The 19,972-nt window shown below is 52.9% G+C and overlaps 1 protein-coding gene across 1 annotated transcript in view; it reads left to right on the forward strand.

The window, feature by feature from the left end:
- Nucleotides 1-19,972, forward strand: part of PCNX2 (pecanex 2) — a gene marked incomplete at both ends in the record, with an annotated part of 156,490 nt that overhangs the window by 37,428 nt on the left and 99,090 nt on the right. The window contains 5 exons of the mRNA XM_080717237.1: nucleotides 6,563-6,716; nucleotides 7,018-7,050; nucleotides 12,393-12,564; nucleotides 16,766-16,876; nucleotides 18,081-18,172. Of these exons, the coding sequence (XP_080573363.1) occupies nucleotides 6,563-6,716; nucleotides 7,018-7,050; nucleotides 12,393-12,564; nucleotides 16,766-16,876; nucleotides 18,081-18,172 (562 nt within the window). The remainder of the gene's footprint in view (nucleotides 1-6,562; nucleotides 6,717-7,017; nucleotides 7,051-12,392; nucleotides 12,565-16,765; nucleotides 16,877-18,080; nucleotides 18,173-19,972) is intronic.

Here is a 19,972-nt window from a genome sequence, read left to right on the forward strand (position 1 = left end):
ACTGATGGGTTAGGTAGGGGGGATTTGTTTCTGCCCTCCCCTGCCTTGAAATATGCAAAGCACAGCACTGTGACCCTCGAGGGCTGTGGCTTTGGCAGGAAGGTTGGTTGGAAGTGTGAGATGCGTTACTAACCCCGACACAGCAAACTGTTCCCCAGCTGGGCACCAGATACCCCACCCGGACATTGGCAAGCCCGCCTCGCAGCTGTGGGCCCCCGGCGGCTACTCGTTCTAAAGTTGTTAGAGTAACGTCTTAACCCTGTGTGATCACATGCGGACCCAAAACAAAAGATAGTCTTGCAAAATTACAACAGTAAATTTCCGGACCCACAAGTCAGGGAGCAGAACTGTAATGGTTCTGCAGCCGATGGTACCCGAGGGGCAGGAACTAATACTTAACCAGTAACCCAAGAGCATGCTTTCTGTTAGATGGGGCAGTAAAAAAATTCATGATTTTCCTGTTAAAAATGATGGAAAGTTGGAGTAGCTTGTGTTAACCCTTCTTAGTGAAAACAAATCTTTCCATAGAAGTCTATGCTTATTATTTCTTAAATATATGTACTGAGGAAAACTTGTGCAGACTTTGATTGGGATCTAAAAAAGAAGACTGCTACCAGTTTTGGGGCATTTTAGTTTTAGAATTTTGTTTTATTTTATTTATTTATTTATTTATTTATTTATTTGCGGGTCTGGGGATGGAACCCAGGGGCATTCGACCTCCGAGCTCCACCCCCTGCCCTATTTTTTATTCTTAATTTTGAAACTGGGTCTCACTGAGTTGTAGAGGGCCTCACTAAGTAGCTGAGGCTGTATTCGAACCATGATCCTCCGGTCTCAGCCTCCCGAATGCTGGGATCACAAGCGTGCACCACCACGCCCGGCTAGTTTTAAAATTTTAATGCCTCCTCTTGCAAGACATCGAGGTTTAAACTTTTTGTTCACAGATGACCCGAAAATATAATGGCTCCCTTGTCCACTGACCCCTTGGCCAGGACGGGGAGCTTCTGGGCCGGGCTCTGCCATGTGCCCTTGAAAGTCCCAGGGGTCTGGCCACCCCCTGTGCCGCAGCCTTGGGCTGGCGCTGAGCCTCTCCTGCCTCAGTTGCCTAGCTGGCAAAGGATGATCACTTGTACCATTGGAAGACTGTGAAGAAAAAACCAACTTAGCCATAAACGGTCCTTTAAATAGCAGTTGCTAACATCATCATCACCATCATCATCATGACTTGGGCTGTGGCCCCAAAACCCAAAACAGAAAGAATTTAAAATAAAATATGGAGCCAAGTTAGGGTGGCCAAAGCAGATGGTGTCAGACCTAGATCCTAACGTGGAGAGGAAAGGTCACTGGAGTCATCCTGCACCCGGATGCTCGGGGTCCCTGTGAGCGGTGGTGCCATCTGTTTTTCTAGTCTTGAGTCTCAGGAGAGAAAGGGACCCACGGGCCACAGCTCCCAGCAACGAGGAAGAAGAACCAGCACGCGGCCCCGGAAGAAGCAGCGCTGTGCGCGGAGGGGACCCGAGCAGCGTCCTCCGTGGTCAGGGTCGTCTGGAGAGCCCTGTGGAAATGCAGGTCCCCGCGTCAGATGCCACCCGGCCGCTGTGGCCTCGGGGACCCTGGAGCCCCGCACCTCACCCACCCATCTCCCGCAGCAGGACTGAGATGTGCCAAGAGGTCTGTCCAAGAAGCCTGGACCACGCGTGTTACTGGTGGTTTTGGTTATGACAGCTAAGCTTTTATTCCAAGAGGGATCATTGCCTCTGATATTCGGGAGACGCAGGCTTGGATGGAAGAACCTGCAGGTGCCGACACAGAAGACGACGGTCGGGCTGGAAGTGGCAGGAGCTGTGGGTGACAGGTTGGAGCTGAGGGCGTGCGGGGACCCCGGCTGGAGGTCTGCGGCTGCAGCCCCGGGCCCCGGCTCTCCTGGGGCCTCTGCCGTCTCTGGTTCCCGTGGCGGCTGCCTCTTCTCCAGCTCCCCACCAGACACAGGTGAGCTGTTCTCTTTGCTTATTTTTCACCTGTTTCCATCACGATCTCTTCTCGCAAAACACCTGCCTTCGTGTGCGTTTAGCTCGTATGCCGGGTCAGCGTCAGAAGTAAGGAGCTGCTCATCCTTTTAACCTGCGTACCGTCGGGCACGCGCCCAGGCCCCGACCCCGCGCCAGGCCCTGTGCCCGGTGCTGGGCTCCAAGTGAAGGACACAGCCCGGGGCCTGCTGCCCGCAGCTCGCGTCGGCTGCCGAGGACACGGTCCAGCAGGCGTGGAGAGGAACGCCGAGGGCCCGGCCCGGGCACTGGCTCATTCCCGGGCTGGAGGAGGCTTTTCTTTTCTTTTCTTTCTTTTTTTTTTCCCTTGTTTTCTTTTGCGGCACTGGGGTTAGGACCCAGGGGCATTCTACCTTTGAGAGACACCCCCAGCTCTATTTGCATTTCCTTCCTCTTTCTTCCTTCCTTCCTTTCTTTCTTTCTTTCTTTCTTTCTTTCTTTCTTTCTTTCTTTCTTTCTGATGCATGTGTTTATTTATTTGTGGTACTAGGGATGGAACCCAGAGGCATTCTACCTCTGAGCGACACCCCCAGCCCTATTTTTATTCTTCCATTCTCTCATCCTTTCTTTCTTTATTTCGTGGTACTGCTCCCCTGCCCCCATCCCAGCCTCCAGCCTCTCCTGGGAAGCGGTTTCTCTCCTCTCAAAGCATCCCCTGACCTCCCCCTGCTTATCGTGGCCACCTGGCCCAGCCGCTTCCTCTGACTCGCTCACTCATCTCTTGCTTCTACCTGCACCGGACGCAGCAGAGCTTCTGAGTGGCCGTTCTGCTCAGCCCTTCCCGTGGCCCGAGCCCGCAGCAGGGATCGGTGTGCGCAGGCCCAGTGCCCCTCGCCTACCGCTCCTTCACTCCCCGGCCTCCCTACTCTCTAGTGGACCGCCCACGTCCAGCCCACCCTTCCCTTTGCCCCGCACCTGCCAGGTTGGCCTCCAGCCCCGGGACCTCTGCGCGGTGTCTCTGCCTGGAGCCTTCTCCCCGTGCGCCCGCAGGGCCCGCTCCTTCCCACACTGGCTTGGCCCTTTCCCCGTCGCATTGATCGCATTCAAATACTATATATTAATACCTTTTGTTCTCACTTGCTCTGCGGCTCCACCTGCTGGAAGGGAAGCCCCTTGGTTTCCGTTCTCTGCTGATTCCCCAGCAGCCGGAGCGGCGCCAAGCACTTCAGTCCCGTGGGCAAATAATCCAGGTCAGCCCCCACCCAGGTCCTGCCACCGCTGCCGCTGCGAAGCTCTCCCCAAGACGGGGGCCCTGGCATCGTCTCTGTCTTTTAGTTGACCTTCAGTGCACATAATCCTCTGGGTCACGGTCGCCGGGTCCTTCTGCCTCGCCCTGTCTGTGTGTCCAGAGCCCCAGCTCCGGGCCGTTCATCCCTGCCTGCCCCTGCAGTGCCCCTCATAAACCTCTGCAGAGAGCTGTCTGCAGCGTGTCCTTAGGCATGGCAGTCTTAAACCCAATATTCAAGTGTGGATACACGAGAACCCGAGGGACGGGGTGATGGGGCTGGGGCAGGAACAAAGTCCTGGTACAGGAGGCTGGGGAGCGTACTCCTGGGGGACTTCTTCCCCCTCCCCCAGTCCAGGGAGAAAAAAGTTTTCTTTTTTTAACACATTTTTTGTTTGGTTGAATTTCCTAGGGTTTTGGTGTTTTTAAGTACACATCAAGATGTTATGAGCACATTGAAGAACATGTGATGAGTTTTATGGACCTCAGTGAACAAGATATATTAGGTGTGTTAAAAGTGCATAGCAAAAAATAAAAGTCGTGCAGATTTCTCCTGTCACTAGATATACTTTGGTTTTCCCTACATTTATTCTTAATTTTCAACTTGAGCATCACGATGCCCAACACTTGACATTTCTACACCCTCTGTGTGAACCTCTTCCCCTCGCTCCTGTCGTCCTGAAGATATATACTGTCTGTACCAGGTAATTTGTGCACTGGATTATGTGTTCTTACAAGTTTTCTCCCTAATTACATCTCTCTCTTTTTCTTTGGCTCTCGAAGCATCATTAAGTGCCAGCATCATATTTTAGTTATTTTCCCTCATTTATCCATTCACTAAAACATATTCTACAGAGTGAAAGAGGATAAACACAAGAGTGACCCGACAAAGGACCATTATCCTTAGAACACGAAGAGCACTTCAGATTGAACAGTAAGACCGTGGACAACTCCCCGACTGTAGTTAAGATCCAATGGGACCCTCCCCGGGAAGATGCGTGGATCGTCAAAGACAGAGCGAAGGACGCTTCACGTCGCACCCCCCTGGGGAGCTTCCCAACGCAGCTCCACCGAGGCGCCACTACAGCATGCTGAGAACCGGAGCGTGGACACCGCCAAACGCCGCGGGGGATGTGAAGCCCCGGAGCGCTCATCCGAATGCAAACTGGTGCCGCTGCTTTGGACACCGGGCCGCGGTTTCTTACGAAGCCAAGCATTTTCTTACCGCACCATCTAGCCATCGTAGTCTTTGGTCTACCGTTGAAAACACGTGTCCGCTCAAAATGTGGCACGTGAGTCTTTACAGCAGCTTTACTCACGGTTGCTCAAACTTGGAAGCCGCTGAAGAGTCCTTCGAATTACTAAGGGAAGTGAGCCAATTTTCAAGTCTACGCGCTGTGTGATTCCAACTATATGATACTCCAGAAAAGGCAAAATTATGGAGCAGCGGGTTGCAGGGGTTGCGGGAAGGAGGGGCAGACAGGTGGAGCCCCGGTGATTAACCCCGGTGATATCCAGTTAGGGGACTCTGGATAACACTCTCACACTGGATGCATGTCATCATATGCTTATGAAGACTCGCAAGATATACACCACCAAGAATGACCCCAACCTACACGTGACCTGGGGTGAAGATGACGTGCAGTGTGGACTCGTCCGCGGTGACAAGGCTCCTCTCTGGTGCTGATGGTGGAGAACACGGCACATGTGTTCCTGGGGGAGGGGGCATTTGGGAACCCTGTACTTTCTCCTCAGTTCTACTGTGACACTAAAATATCTCCAAGAAATAAAGTCCATGAATTGATAAAGATTTTTGTGATGGTCCACATGTCTGATGCAAAGTAGCCAATTATTCGTGCCTTAAAAAATTATCACAGTGTAGTAGGGGAAACCTAGATTGTATGAGTGAAAATTGGTAAGAAGTGTGCTCAGGGTTCTTAGGAGGGATCCAGGCACAATGGTGTGGTGACACACATCTGTAATCCTAGTACTTGGGAGGCGGAGACAGGAAGATCACAGGTTCTTGGCCAAGCTTCGGCAAGTAAGGCCCTCTGCACTTAGTTTCAAAATTAAAAATTAAAATAGAGCTGAGGGAGTAGCTCAGAGACAGAATGCCCCTGGGTTCAGTCCCCAGTACCACACACACACACACACACACACACACACACACACACACACACACAATTCTTTTGCGGCGTCCACTGAGCCTCTGGTCCTTTCTCCTGAACCTCATGATCCATGCGGTCCCGAGTCTCCATCTCAGCCACCCTTCGCCCTGCCCTTGTCTCAGCTTCCCAGGGAAGTCTGCCTTCTCTGAAGTCCTCATCCGAGGCTCTACTCTTCCTCTACGCTCTCTCTGACTCCCTCAGCCACGCCTCTCCTGTCTCGAGCACTCCGACCCTCTTCTCTTACCTGCAGCCATTCCTAGGCGTCCTCCCATGCATCCCGGGTTCCATGACACAGCCTGAGCTTCTGCACACCAGTGTCCCAGCCCTTCCTTCCCTGTCTCTGTAACACCCCACAGCTGGATAAGCCCCACCCCCACCCCTTACCCACGTGCGTGTCCCACAAATGACAGTTACCTGGTGAGACAGGGTGGCCATGGCCCAGCTGGGTCCTGTCCTGCTGGGAGGTCCCAGATCCCCTCCAACCTTCTGGCTGAGCTCTCCGGGCAAACTCTGGCTCCAGAGAAGGAATCTGGAAGTGATTTCCCCCTTTTCCCAAGGGTTAATGACCGCCCCTCGCATGTCAAGGAGCAGAGGCCCACGGCCCTGAAACATTCCATAGCTGAGGAAGGGCTTGCTGCCCGTCCCGTACCAGTGAGCCCCAAGCGGGGGCTGGGGAGGGCGGCTGGGATGATATGCCATTTAGTTCCGTAGCAGAACCCTGGCATCAATACAAGGGCTCTTTTGCCGGCGTGGTGGCACACACCTGTGAATCCCAGTACTTGGGAGGCTGAGGCAGGAGGATTGCAGGTTCATGGCCATCCTCGGCAACTTAGTGAGACCCTGTTCCCAAACAAAAGATAGAGTTGGTTTGGGAGTATAGTTTAGAGGTGGAAGGTCTTGAATTAAATCCCAGCACCGCAAAAACAAAAAGCAAAACCAAGGATTCCGTTCAAGTAGCACAAGAACGTAGAAAGAAAGACGAGACCGTACATTCTCCTAACAGTGTCGAATCTTGCTTAGTGTTGCCTGGCTGTCTTGCTGGGCTTGCTCGGGGTGTGCAGGAGAGCTCTGCATTAAAAACAGATGAACTGACCTCTTACTCCTCTGCCTCTGGGTTCCCGCAGCACTGAAGACGTCAAGGAGAATGTGCTGGCCATCCTGCTCAGCATCCTGGTCTCCCTCCTGGGCTTCCTGACGCTAAGTCGAGGCTTCTGCAAGGATCTGTGGGTGCTGCTCTTCTGCCTGGTCATGGCCAGCTGTCAGTACTCTCTGCTCAAGGCAAGCCCCAGCCCCCGCGCCTTCCCCAGCAGAGCCTTAAAATCAGGAGGTGACTGCTCACCCCACCCTGTACTAGGGATGGAGCCCAGGGGCATTCTACCTCCGAGCTACTCCCCCAGCCCTATTTATTCTTTTTTTTTTTTTTTGAAACAGGGTCTCACTGAGTTGCAGAGGGCCTCACTAAGTAGCTGAGGCCGTCTGCAAACTGAGATCCTCCTGTCTCAGCCTCCCAAGTGCTGAAACTGCAAGCGTGCGCCCCCACGCCCGGCTCTAGGTGACTGCTATTTCTGGTTTGTTTCAGAGCGTGCAGCCCGACCCCGCCTCGCCCATACACGTAAGTTTCCAAGAGTGCCTTGCCTGCTTGTGTTGAAGACAGAGGGGCGCCAAGTCTGCTATCTCCATCTACACCCATGTCTTGAATACTTAAACAGAACATTAGATGGAAACATGGCTGCCTGGCGGCCAGGCTCCGGCTGGATCTGCGGGCTGGGGGCATGGGCGTGGCCGGCCCCCCGTGTTGGTTCTTTTCTGTCCCGTTAGAGCCGTGTTAAGAAAGACAGAGTGGCCTGGTGGGTCTCTGCACGCTGATAATCTGATATGTGCGCATATTGTGGAATGATTGAATCTGGCCATTGGTGTCTCCACCACTTTCCGAGAACATTTAAAATTCCTCTCAGCATTTTCCGTGTGCACAACACCTGATAGTTAACTCTACTGGCCGTAGCTCTGACTCTCCCAAACTCATCTCTCCTCCTGTCTACCTGAATCCTCACACTCTTTACCCAAGATCCTGCCGCCTGCCCCTCCTCATTCCCGGTAGCCGGTCCTACTCTCTGCTTCTTTGAGTCTCGACTATTTAATATTCCACATCTAAGTGGGCTCATGCGGGACTTGTGGCTTATTTGTCTTAGCCTGATTTTCTCCGGCTCCATCCATGTTTTCTCCAATGACAAGATTTTCTTCTTTTTCAAGGCTGAAAGCTGTTCCACTGTGTGCTACAATGAGAAAGTGGTACAGTGCCGTATAACGGTACACCGCGCTTTATCAGTTCGCCAAGAGACACGAGGGCTGTGTCTATGCCTTGGCTGTTCTGTGATGCATGGGAGAGTGCGGAAGTCTCTTTGACACGATTTCCACTTCCTTTGATCTTGACCCAGCTGGGGGTTGCTGGCGACCTGATAGTTTCATCTGGAATTTTGCGAGGACCTCTGTATCGTCTCCATAGTAGCTGGACCATCAGCGGCCCAGGAGGCCAGCCTTCCCCCTACATCCAGAACTCACCCGCGTCCTGTTGATCAGGGCCGCGCTGGCGGCTGGGACCTGCTATCTAACTAGGGTTTGAACTCCCAGCTTCTGGAGTTGATGCCTGATGCTCCTTCTGCCTGGAGCCGATCTCTTCTTGGTCACTGTTTTCAAGTGGACTGCTCGTTTCCTGCCCCCACTTTGGGCTGGCTTGCAGCCTGGGCTTGCTGGTGCTGCCCTGTTGGCGCGCTGGCATTCTCTGAGCAGCTCGGAGCACACAGGGTGTCCTGGACCCAGCTGTCCCAGTGGCCCGGGGGTGCCGCTGAACGGCACTGTTCCTGCAGACCCCCCAGCCCACCTCGTGCCTTTGCGCGGAGTCCGCTGCAGCGTGGCCTCCCTGACCCTCTGAGCGACCTCTGAACTCTTCCGCACCCTAAGAAGCTTCCAGTGAAAGAAAGCTTGGTCTTCTTTCTTCTGTGCTGTTACAAAATTTGTATCCAGGATTTCAGACTGACTTAAATCTGTGATGGCTCGTGTTTGTCTCCTAGTAATTAGGAAAAGCTTCTAATTGGCGGATCACATAGCGTACAAGGCTGTCTTGTTAGTTCTTCTGCTCTCCGTAATTGGTTGACATCGACTACACCTTTCTTATCCTGGAGTCTGAACGTCAGGATAAGCAGCGGCGGCAGCATAATTAGGGGACCGAGACGCACTGTGATTCTCATCAGGAGGCAGGCAGGGTTGAGGGAGGCGGGCAGGGAGGCCTGTGTTGAAGCCCACCCTGGTGTGCAGCCTGCCTCCCTCCTGGTACAGAGGTGCTGCTGTGGGCTTCCCAGGGGGTTGTGGGGGGGGCTAGGTGCTATCAGACTTTCCTGCATGTGCTTTCAGAAAGATGCAGAGATAGGACAGAAGGTGAGCAGGCGCCGTGCGGTGTCTTTGCTGTGCTCAGGTGGAGAGAGCCTGCTGTCCAGTTCCTGGAGGGACAGGCCAGGCTGCCATTTTGTTCCCAGACCAAGCTTATCAGAGCAAGATGGGAAGAAGCGACCTTTCCCTCTGTCATAAGAGGACGCAGACAGCTAACCATTGTGTATTACAGTCGCGAATTCCCTGGCACCGATTTCTAAGGTCTGCAGCTCCCTGAACTGAGTTGGCATTTCTCCATTTGTCGGAATGAAGAAAGGAAATAGAAAATAGGAGTGAAGAAAGGAAATAGGAAATAGGAGTGAAGAAAGGAAATAGGAAATAGGAATGAAGAAAGGAAATAGGAAATTTTTAAGGAAGAAAGTAGCTAGGACGTATTTCCGCTTGCCGTCTGACTGAACCACAGAGGCAGTTAGGAGGCAGACTTACCGTCTCCAGTTCATAGATGAGGAGACTTCAGGAAGGAGGTGGTCAAGAGGGAGCCGAGTTCTGGGTGCTACTGTCTCTCGCCCTGGTTGATTCCATTCCTTAGGGACCGTCCGGCTCACCATTCTCACTGCAGTAATCTAAAAGAACTGACCACACAACTTAGAGGAAGGGAGATTTATTTGCTCACAGTTTTTGAGATTTCAAGGCGCAGTCCATGTCAGGACAGGTCCATGGAGCTCAGAGCATTGTTGCAAGAAGCAGAGGGAGGAGGAGCAAGGCTCTGCTCTCACACCATGGAGGCCGGAGCAGAGAGAGCCAGCCAGCAGGGGATTCAGAGACAAAAGCACGGTCCCTAAGGCCACGCCCCGAGGACCCACCTTCTCCGGCCACACCCTCTGCCCAGGTGACCACCCAGTAAGCCCATGGGAAGAAACGACCTTTCCTACTGTCATAAGAGGATGCAGACATCTAACCATTGTTTATTACCGTCATGAATTCACTTGCATTTTTATCCACTGACGAGATTCAACCCTCGTGACTTAATTACATCAACTCTGACCATTAATACAAAAGCACGTCAGGGAACATTTTATATCCGACCGTAACAGAGAGGGACTTCCCAAGGGTCAGGACCATCTTGCAGACCACACTGCTATGAGGAGTAGTTCCGTGCATCCGGCCACGTCCTCCTCCTAAAGGGTTAACTTTTCTCCTTTGCTCGCTTCTGGGAGCATGGGTGGCAAATTTTTAGCAAGTTGCTAGAACCAGAAGGTAGCTGCCTCCAGGTGCCTCAGTTTCCCCTCGTCAGAATGAGCTTGTTAGCGTGTGCTTCTCAGGATGTCCTGAGGCCCGGCCATGCAGCAGTGAGTGCCCTGGCTGTAGAAACGTGGATTAAGGTCTGTCATTGTGCTGTCGTGGTAGCTTTACGTCAAAATGGCTAGACCTGTGAACTGGCTGAGACAGGGACAGGGCTCCACTCAGCTCTGCAGATGTGAAGTGCTGCTTCTCTATCCTGGGGGATGGAGCCAGAGCTGCATGCGCCATGGAGCTGGGGAGGAGCCAGCCTGGTCTCACCATAGATAGCGCCCCTTCTCGCCCTTTGGGTCCAGCTCAGCCTAGTCCCTGATGCCTCTAACACAGCCTATCTGCCTGGTATAAAAACCATTTTGCTTCCTCTTTGTGTGTGTGTGTGTGTGTGTGTGTGTGTGTGTGTGTGTGTTTCTGGGGATCGAGCCCAGGGATATTCTACCTCTATGCAACACCCTCAACTCTTTTTTTAAAATTTGTTTTGTTTTGTTTCAAAACATGGTCTTGCAAGATAGAGGAGCAGAGATGCCAGGGGAGTGACTGAGGAGGATCCGGGGCGGGCAATGAAGTCATAAAGTTGTAATAGTAGAAATAATGTGAATGTCTGCAGAACTACCGAGTCCGACCTCAAAGACATGCGTAGAGGGAGGAGGGGAAGGAACCTGTGCAGAGGGCACCAAGAACTGCATATGTACCTCTGTCTGACATCTCTAACACAATTGATTCACAATGCACCCCAAATTTAAAAATAAAAGAAAGTGTCTTATTTTGTTAACAATGTGCTTGGAATGATCTTAGGACCCTAACCGGGCTGGGGAGGCAAGGTGGCCCTGGTCGTGGGAGGAGGGCGGCCTCTTTCTAAGGGGCTGAACATTTGGCTTTATAAGCAACAGATGCAAAGATGCATCTCTGATAAAGTTTCACTTGGAAGGTCCAAAATGAGGTCTCACACTACTCAAAGCTAAAGCCTTTCAGTCCTAGATAGCGTGCTTTGATCTTTTAACAAAAGGAAGAACCGCCCAGCGCAAGGTGGCTGTTGTACTCTTTCCTAAGCCATGCCAATTTCGAATGGCCTGGCGCGTGTTTATTTCTATACAGTGAATCTATCTATACCAAGTCATTTTCTTCGCATTTACATGTAGCTCAGCCACCAGCATGCTGTTTATTTTTAACATGGGGAAAGCATTCTCCTATTACTCTGTGACCTCATTGAATTCAAAAGAAAATTCCCTGAAAGTGTGAATATTTTTCAAGCCTGAGCCAGTCTTGGAACCAGATATAGCCAACCTTTGTGGAATTCTTGTGTCTTTCTTCCTATTGAAAGATGGCCTTGGAATAGGACCACGTCTATTTTAGAAGCAGTGGAAATTTAAATCGCATTTCTAAATATAACATTTCAAGGCAATGGCTAAAAATCTGTGCCTGGAAGCCAATCACTTTAATCTTTACTTCTGTTTGCAGTAGTTCACACATTGCAAGGCACACCCTCCCTCGGTACATTTTTGTTATTGTTGGGTTTTTTTTTTTTTTTTTTTGAGTCTTGGAAGTTTCACGTTGGTTTGTGAGATGTAAATTCTTTGCTGGCTTTTGCTCTAGAAAATTGATGTTACATCTTTTCTTTAAATTTTCTAGCCACTCGAGGAGAAGGATAAAAAGTGTCTCTCCATAACTCTTCATAATTCTGTTTTGAGGCTAAGATAAGGCCTGCTAAGTGTCTGGTTCCTGTTAGAAGAGAGTGTTAACTAAATGTTAAAGTAGCAGGTTTTTAAAAAGTTGGAGTATTCCACTGTGCTCTATTAAGACCACACATGGCACTGACAGGTAGAGGCTTTGCCTGCATTACCTTCCTTTCTACGCCACTGGGGAACTGAAGCCCACGACTTCTAATTCCATTTCTTACTAATTAATAGCGGAGCTTCAGTTGGACCACGTAAAGCAAATAAAGGCTTAAATTAGTGTTGCGCTTGAAATGAGCACGATGAATCGCTGTTTGGGAAAGCTTTGCATTAGATCCAGGTTTTCCCCGAGGATGGCGGCGAAGTTTTTAGGTAGGTCTTGTTGGGGTTGAGAGACACCGCATTCTCTCTGATATTCTCGTTCCGATTTCACAAAATAAACATCAGGCTCGCTTTTTTTCCTTTTTCTAGGGTGCACGAATTATGATAGGGAGGAGATTATACGGTATAGGTTGTTTTATACGATGCCAAGTATCGACGAAGACCTTTGTCACGGAATCAGAATAGAAGGTACAACTCCGAAATTGTATTTGTTTTCCAGGGACACAACCAAATCATAACCTATAGCAGGCCAATCTACTTTTGCATGCTGTGCGGCCTTACTCTACTTCTCGATGCAGGGGCCAAAGCCGGGCGCCCTCCCAGCTACGCCGTCTATGGCCTGAAGTTCTTCTCCCCGGAGTTCCTGCAGTCGGCCAGGGACTACCTCATAGGTGAGTGGTGTCGCGGTGCGCAGAAAGGCTCTGTCCTGGCTCTGGACCTGAGATGTGCTTCTTACTCTACGGAAGACTGTCTGGGAGTCACATCCCAGTGCACCCAACAGTGAGATTCCTGGAAAGGTTTTCAATCTCTGTGACCAGGAGATCTCGGCCCTGTGACATCTGAAGGCAGCTATGGGGTAGGCTGGCCGGGAGCAGCTTCTGCCCCGTGCGCCTGGCACAGACACTCTGGCCACATGCGGGGGGCCCAGGTGGAGTCACGGATGCTCCTGTGACCCGGCTTCCACTGGTGCACTTGACTGGCCTCAAAGTCTCAGCGGTGTTGCTGGGAAAATGCCCCACTGAGGCGCAGCCCCTGCTACGGCACTGTTTAGAACCTGACTCCCGAGCCAGACTGTCAGCGTCTGGGGTCTCAGCTCTGCCGCGTTACCAGATGAGAGACCTGAGCGACTGTGAGGACTGGAATGTTACCCACCTTGCTTGTTAAGTTTTAAGGGAGCTACTGGCCACACGGCACCAAGCACCATTAGTATCACCATGTTGCAAAGAGCCCGCCCAGCACTGACCGCATCTGTAGACACTGGGCTGCGCGTGCCCCTGGAGGGGTTTATGCACCTGCTTCATGGTGACTGGCCGTAATCATGTTGGCCAGCTGAATTGGCAAAGGGCAGCCCAGGACACCGCCCTGGCGCGCTGGCTGCCATCTGGAAGGCTTGGCATTTGTCAAAGCCCAAGGCCAGTCGCTCCCTCTCCCCGGCACTGAAACTCGGGAGGGCGCCTCGAGGTGGAGTAAACTCTACTGTCCAAGTAGCCGAGCACCTGGCGGGCATGCCGCCCTCTGCCTTTCCTCCCAGCCATCGCCCGTTCCTCTTGCAGAGATGTGGGCAGCGAGCTCCCGACCCCAGCTCCCGCCTTGTGCCCTGCTGGTGTGCAGCCCTGCACCTCTCCTGGTCAAAGGAGTGAGGGCCACGCTTCAGAGGGCCCCGGAGCGCGGTGGGAAACAGACACAAACAGGAAAAACAGGCACCGGCCCGTGACAAGACTCTGGCCAAAGCGTTTGCTTCCCCACGCCCCAGGCCTCTTTTGCCTTTTAAAACACATTGTTCAAAGTTCTCTCCCTCTCTCTCTCTCTGGTTTAGCTTCTCGTGATCGGTCTCCTCTTTCTCCTGGGCGACAGTTTCCTCTCTGTCTCCGTCTCTGTCTTTCCCCAGTTTTCAGTCACGTGCCTTCCGTGACTGGACCCCCTCCTCCTCCTGAGCCACAGTGGAGACCCTGAAGTCTCAGCAGGCAGAGGTGCGGGAGGTGCCGGCCATGGCACAGGCTCTGAGTGCTGCCCATTCTCGGCAACTTTTTGTTTTTTTTTTGCAAACAGCAACTTCTTTTTTTTGCAAATAGCCTCGAGAGCCCTTGAGTTATGGGCTCTGGTGTTTGCTTTTTCTGTAAACAGTAGCACTGGCTTTCATAGCTCAAGGATCCCAGAGGTCCTTGAGGGTCTGGTGTGCACAGGCCCCAACGTACACCTGGGGGTGCCGGAGCTGCCGAACCTGAGAGTGAGCCTTAAGTATCCAAGGGCGAGCGTGCAAGGGGCTTTTGGATCACCCCGGCTCATGTGTGGAGAAGGGCCGCGGTCAGCTTGGCCCCGCGTCGGCTCCTTGGGAAGCGTGGTTGCAGGCGATCGGTGCAGACTCGGGGACAGAAACCTGGCTCATGTTCCGTGTGCATGGCTCGTGTGCATGGCTCATGTGCATGGCTCTGTCTCTCATTCCTGTTTCTGCTGCTCAAAGCAGCCAGCGCTGTTGAACCGATATAGTCCTGATACCTCAGACATAGTGGCATCAGAACGCAAAATGTTAGTAAGGCTTACAAAGGAACACTTTAACGTGCTTGGTAAAAGCCCAATATTTTTTTTTACTTGATTTTATTTTATCGTGTGTGTGTGTGTGTGTGTGTGTGTGTGTGTGTGTGTGTACTGGGAGGATTATACCCAGGGACAGTTCTACCTCTGAGCTACACCCCAGCCCTGTTTTACTTTTTTAGTTTGAAGCAGAGTCTCACTAAGTTGCTGAGGGCCTCTTTAGGTTTCTGAGGCTCACCTCTAACCTACAATCCTGTCTCAGCCTCCCAGATACTGGAAGGACAGACACGCACCGCTTTTTTATTAGCAGTAACTGGTGTTCTGGAGTAAAGACTGGCCCTGCCCATCCTGGCCCAGTCTTCTTGGAATGCCTTGGGGACTGGGAGAGCAGGGACGTAGCCCTGGGATCCCCGTTCCTCTCTACTTTTGTCTGCTTGCCAACGGTGACACGTCTAAACGACCTTGCTCAATAAGCAAGCTGACGAGATGATTTCTGCGGTAAAGATAGCTAGGAGAACTGGCCGCCGCCGGGCCCGTGGAGCGGCCGTGTTGATCGTGTTCCTGGCGGGGACAGGGGAGATGGCGATGTGCTGAGAAGAGGGGAGAAGAGCAGCCACCACCTCCCTGACTGCCCGGCACACAAGGGCAAGCCAAGGTCACTTGTGGCTGTGGAAGCGTTTCTCCCTCTGCTCTCCAGCTGTGCAGATAGTTGGCCCCACACAGCTGCTGCCATTATTATATTCAGGGACCAGCAGCAAGGAGAGAGGAGAAAATTAGGGAAAACAGCCTCAGTATCAGCAGGAGGGAGTCGTTGCCCGAGGCCGCCATGGCAGAATGCTACAAACTGGCGGCTGGAGGAATGTGTTGTTTCATAGTCGGGAAACAGTCTGGGAGTCCGTGGTCCAGGTCCAGGTCCAGGGCGGGCGTGGGCTCCGCTGAGGTCTCGCTGTGGCTCAGGAGGGTGCCTTCTCCCTTGGGCCTTCTTACCAGATGGGCCCTGAAGCACCTTTTGTTTTTGTGTGGTACTGGGGATTGAACCAGGGGCATTCTACCTCTAGTGACACCCCCAGCCCTCTTTATTTCTTTTATTCTGAAACAGAGTCTCGCTAAGTTGCAGAGGTAGGCCTCACCAAGTTGCGGACCCTGGCTGCGAACCTGTCTCAGCCTCCCAAGTACTAGAAGAGTGCCGGCACACACCTCACGCCACGGTGGGCTGAACCAGTCTTCCTCGGGCTGGTCCTGGGGCTGTGGAGTCTTCCCTGGCCTGGGCCTTCCCCCTGACATTGCTGTTCCCGGCATGCCTCTGGGTGCTGCCTTCAGAGCCCAGCCAGGCCACATGCATGGCCCCAGACCACGCAGAGGTCTTGTCCTCACAGCCAGATGGGATCCTGACACAAAATTTCACTGAGCCGAGATGGTCCTTTATCACTGATCTAGCACAATCTGTCCCATAGTTACTTGTAACCCAGAAGAGGACACACAGGTCCACCGTCGTGTCAGCTTACCCAGGTCCACTCGCAACGTGCACCTGCCCTATTTTGCAGAAAGAGCTGAAACCTCAGCCACGTCTTTCATCCTCTGGTTGTTTGCTGTGGTTTCAAGACTCGGGTCTAGTGTCTAGACAGATGGGATTTCAAATCAAATTTCCTGAGTTTTACAAAGGCTTGCCGGTATCGGACTTCATTGCCATTCTGAGGGTAACCTGAGTCTGAAAGAAGACAGGTGCGGCAGCTTGCAGGGGGAGTCTCTGTGCTTCTAGGAAACCAGCTCCCACAGAAGGCAGCGGGACCGAGCGGCGGGGACGGGCTGTCAAAGCAGCTCTGGACTTCTCTCCAGCGAACTGTCTCTGTGCAATCCCTGCTTGAGGCCTCAGTGTTGGGATGGCGGGCCGGCCTGGTCGCCCTCCCCTGACCCGCCCACTCAGAATCCCTGTGCACCAGGGTGTTCTGCCCGCTCAGCCACCATGCCCGCCCTTCCTCAGCTCTGGCCCCCTCGGGCCTCCAGCGGGCATTTCCAATGTCACCAACTGTGGGTCACTTAAGGGCGGGCGCACGGGCCAGGCGCCCGGGCCCGGCACGTGGCAGACCGAGATCTCCGCAACGACTCTCTCTGGTTTCCACATGTTCCTGCTGATTTCCAAGACCCCTCCCCAAGCCCGATTGTGATGTGTGTCCAGGCTGGAGACCCGGGGTCCATCCTGGGGGTCCTGCGGGTCTCGGCTCGGGCCTGAGCCCATGCTGCCCTTCCACAGGCCAGCCGGGTGGCGAGAGCACCTGTCCATCTCGGCCTCCGGTGTCCATGGCGGCCGGGCTCACGGTCAGTGTGTCTGTCCGTTTTCAGTGTTCCTCTACTGCTTCCCTGCCATGTCCCTCCTGGGGCTCTTCCCGCAGATCGACACCTTCTGCACCTACCTGCTGGAGCAAATCGACATGCTGCTTTTCGGAGGCTCTGGTAAGTCGCTCTCCATCCACTCTTCCTGGGGCGGGGCCAGGCTCAGAGGAGACAAATGTCCAGGGCTGCGGACAAGCCCCCGGGGGCTCACTTTGTCCCCAGCTCTAACCCTCTGCTATTTGGGTGCTGTGTGAGAGTGACGGGCAGTCAGGTTCATTCACTGCAAGCCGCCCACCGAGCTGCCTAAGGCACCGGCAGACAGGGAAGGGATTCCCATGGACGGGAATGGGGGTGGGGCCTTCGAACTGCTCCTGGGAAAAAGTCTGTGTGTGTGAACATGTATATGTATAAGTGTACGCACATGAGTGTGCATGTGCAGGTGCATGTATATGGCAAGTGTGTGTGTAAAAGTGCAAGTGTGTGTATACGTGCAAGTGCCAGCATTTCAGAGGCTGAGACAGGAGGATCGCAGTTCAAAGACAGCCTCTGCAACTTAGTGAGACCCTGTTTCAAAAAGAATAAAAAATAGGGCTGGGGTAGAGCTCAGAGGTAGAATGCCCCTGGGTTCCATCTCCAGTACCACACACAAAACAATCAGTGCAAGCGCGTGTGTATAAGTGCATTACATGTGTGTGCTTGGGCACATACATGTACGCATCTGGGAGTGTGGTCTTGTGAGCCATGAGTGTGACCCTCCGTATTATGTGTGTGCCCCTGTGTGGACAGGTGACCCATGCACCCACTGGGTAGAGCGCTTTAGCTTCAGACCGAGATCTGCCTAAAGCTCACCTGGGCCTGACCCAGAAGGCACCTTTGCTCGGGGCCTCTCTAAACAGGACCAACAGGCAGACCTCCCAGGGGCAGGGGAGAGGGTGAGATGAAGTCATGAACAGGAAGCCATCACTGTCTACACACACACACACACACACACACACACACACACACACACCTGCCTGCTTCTGCTGAGGCTGCTGTCTGTGGCCCTCGCCATGGTCAGCAGCCACCCACAGCCAGAGCCCCTGGGCTCCCCGCTGCACACACACCCGGGCACACGAGCTTCCAGGAAGGACGTCTGGGGCACCTCCTTCAAATGCTCGGCCCCCTTCTTACCCTGCAGCCACCTGTGCTTTCTGAAGCGCATGGATTTGTTTTCTGCCCTTGGCGGCAGTGGGTGTCTGAAGGCCTTGACCTGTCCCTCCTCCCCTATGCCATTTGCTGGCTCTGAGCGAGGCCAGTCTCCAACGGGCTGTTGCTTGTGTTGCAGCCGTGTCCGGGACCTTGTCGGCCGTGTACAGCGTGGGCCGGAGCGTCTCCGTGGCCGTTCTTCTCCACGCCCTGTGCTTCAGCGCCGTGAAGGTAGGTGCACGGCCGTGAGGACCACGGCCTCGGGCCTTCTGCTCACTTGACCAGCGTGGTGGCGAAGGGAACACATGTTTCCTCTGATTACAAAAGAGACAGGCTCTGAGCAGTAGCGGGCTGGCAGAGCCCCGCCGGGGACAGTTTTCCTGGTGCGCACAGCCCGCCCGGCCCGGCCCGGCCCAGCCATCCCCTCAAGATGCCTCTCTGCTTCCTCTGTGTGACGTGGTGGATGGCGGTCCAGCAACCCACACGGTCCCTTTGACTTCCTTCTGAAATGTCACTCAAAGAGGGTGGAGGGCCACTGGTGCGTACAGTGGACCTGGGAACAGGGCTGGAGAGGCCAGCCATGAAATTTCAGAATCTAAAAAACAGATGGACTTGTCCAGATGGAGGGAGCTGGGCCACGGAGGACCGAGGTAATGAAAAAGCAAGGCGACCGTTAACTCCGGGAAAGCAAGGGGTTGTCTGGGAAAGGAAATGTAACTGGTGTGTGGCCGGGGCCCAGCTGTGGCCAGCTGTGGGTTTATGTGTATAGAGGGCATGGGTAATGGTTTTGCTATATCTATGACAGAGCATAGGGAGGGTCCATGGTGGGAGAAGTCTCAATTCCTCCATAGTTTTCTTTTTCTCTTCTTTCTTTCTTTTCTTTTCTTTTTTTTTTTTTCAGAACTGGGGATTGAACCCAGGGGCATTCTACCTCCGAGCTTTACCCCAGCCCTATTTTTTATTCTTTATTTTCAAACACAGTCTCACTAAGTTGCAAAGGGCCTCACTAAGTAGCTGAGGCTGGCCACAAACTTGGATCCTTCTGATCCTTCTGTCTCAGCCTCCTAGGTACTGGGATTACAGGCATGTGCCACCATGCCCGGCCCCTCTTCAATATTAGAAATTCAGCAAATGGTATTTATTTATTTATTTATTTATTTATTTATTTATTTATTGGTGGGTCTGGGGATGGAACCCAGGGGTATTCGACCTCCGAGCTACACCCCCAGCCCTCATTTTTATTCTTTATTTTGAAACAGGGTCTCACTGAGTTGTGGAGGGCTTCACGAAATAGCTGAGGCTGTCCGCAAACCACGATGCTCCGGTCTCAGCCTCCCGAGTGCTGGGATTACAAGCGTGCGCCCCCACGCCCGGCTAGCAAATGATATCTAAAGTGGGAGGAAGTTAAGAATTAGCAAGACAGGTGTGTTCTTTGGAAACAGGGAGGTGCCCGGTGAGAAACAGCTGGCATTCGGCGACCGCCTTCAAGAGCAGGCGTTGGGGCAGGGATGCTGCCATGGGGCCTGCGACCGGCTTCCAGGGTCACGGGAGGGCAAGATGGACCGTGGTCTAGATGGACTGTGGTCAAGTATCCCAGGCATCCTAAACCAGGAAGAAAATAAACCAGGAGTACATGCGTTCGTGGACTCGACAGACCCTGCACTCAGTGGCTTACACCGTAGTTCTCCCAATGTGAACTAAAATGTGAAAAAGTAAATAATAGCTGTTCCAGAGTGTTCTTAATAGATAATATATGAACATTTTAGAGCTAACTGAACTAGAAAGGAATTGAAAATCATATTAAACTTGACGATGGTGTGGCAGAAAGACAACCGTTGACGTCCTTTGGGGGAAGAGAAGAAATTCAACAGTTTTCTCTCCCAGCACCGCATGGCTTAGGATTCCCTCCCTTCCATTTCTCCCTTGAGGGTCTCTTCTTTCAGGAAGAGAGAGAGAGACAGAGACAGAGACAGACACTGAGACTCTTCTCCCTACACACATGCCTAGGCTGTGCTCCGGTGGCCCTGTTGA

Source organism: Muscardinus avellanarius, assembly GCF_963383645.1.
Source record: "Muscardinus avellanarius genome assembly, chromosome: 20".
Classification (NCBI taxonomy): domain Eukaryota; kingdom Metazoa; phylum Chordata; class Mammalia; order Rodentia; family Gliridae; genus Muscardinus; species Muscardinus avellanarius.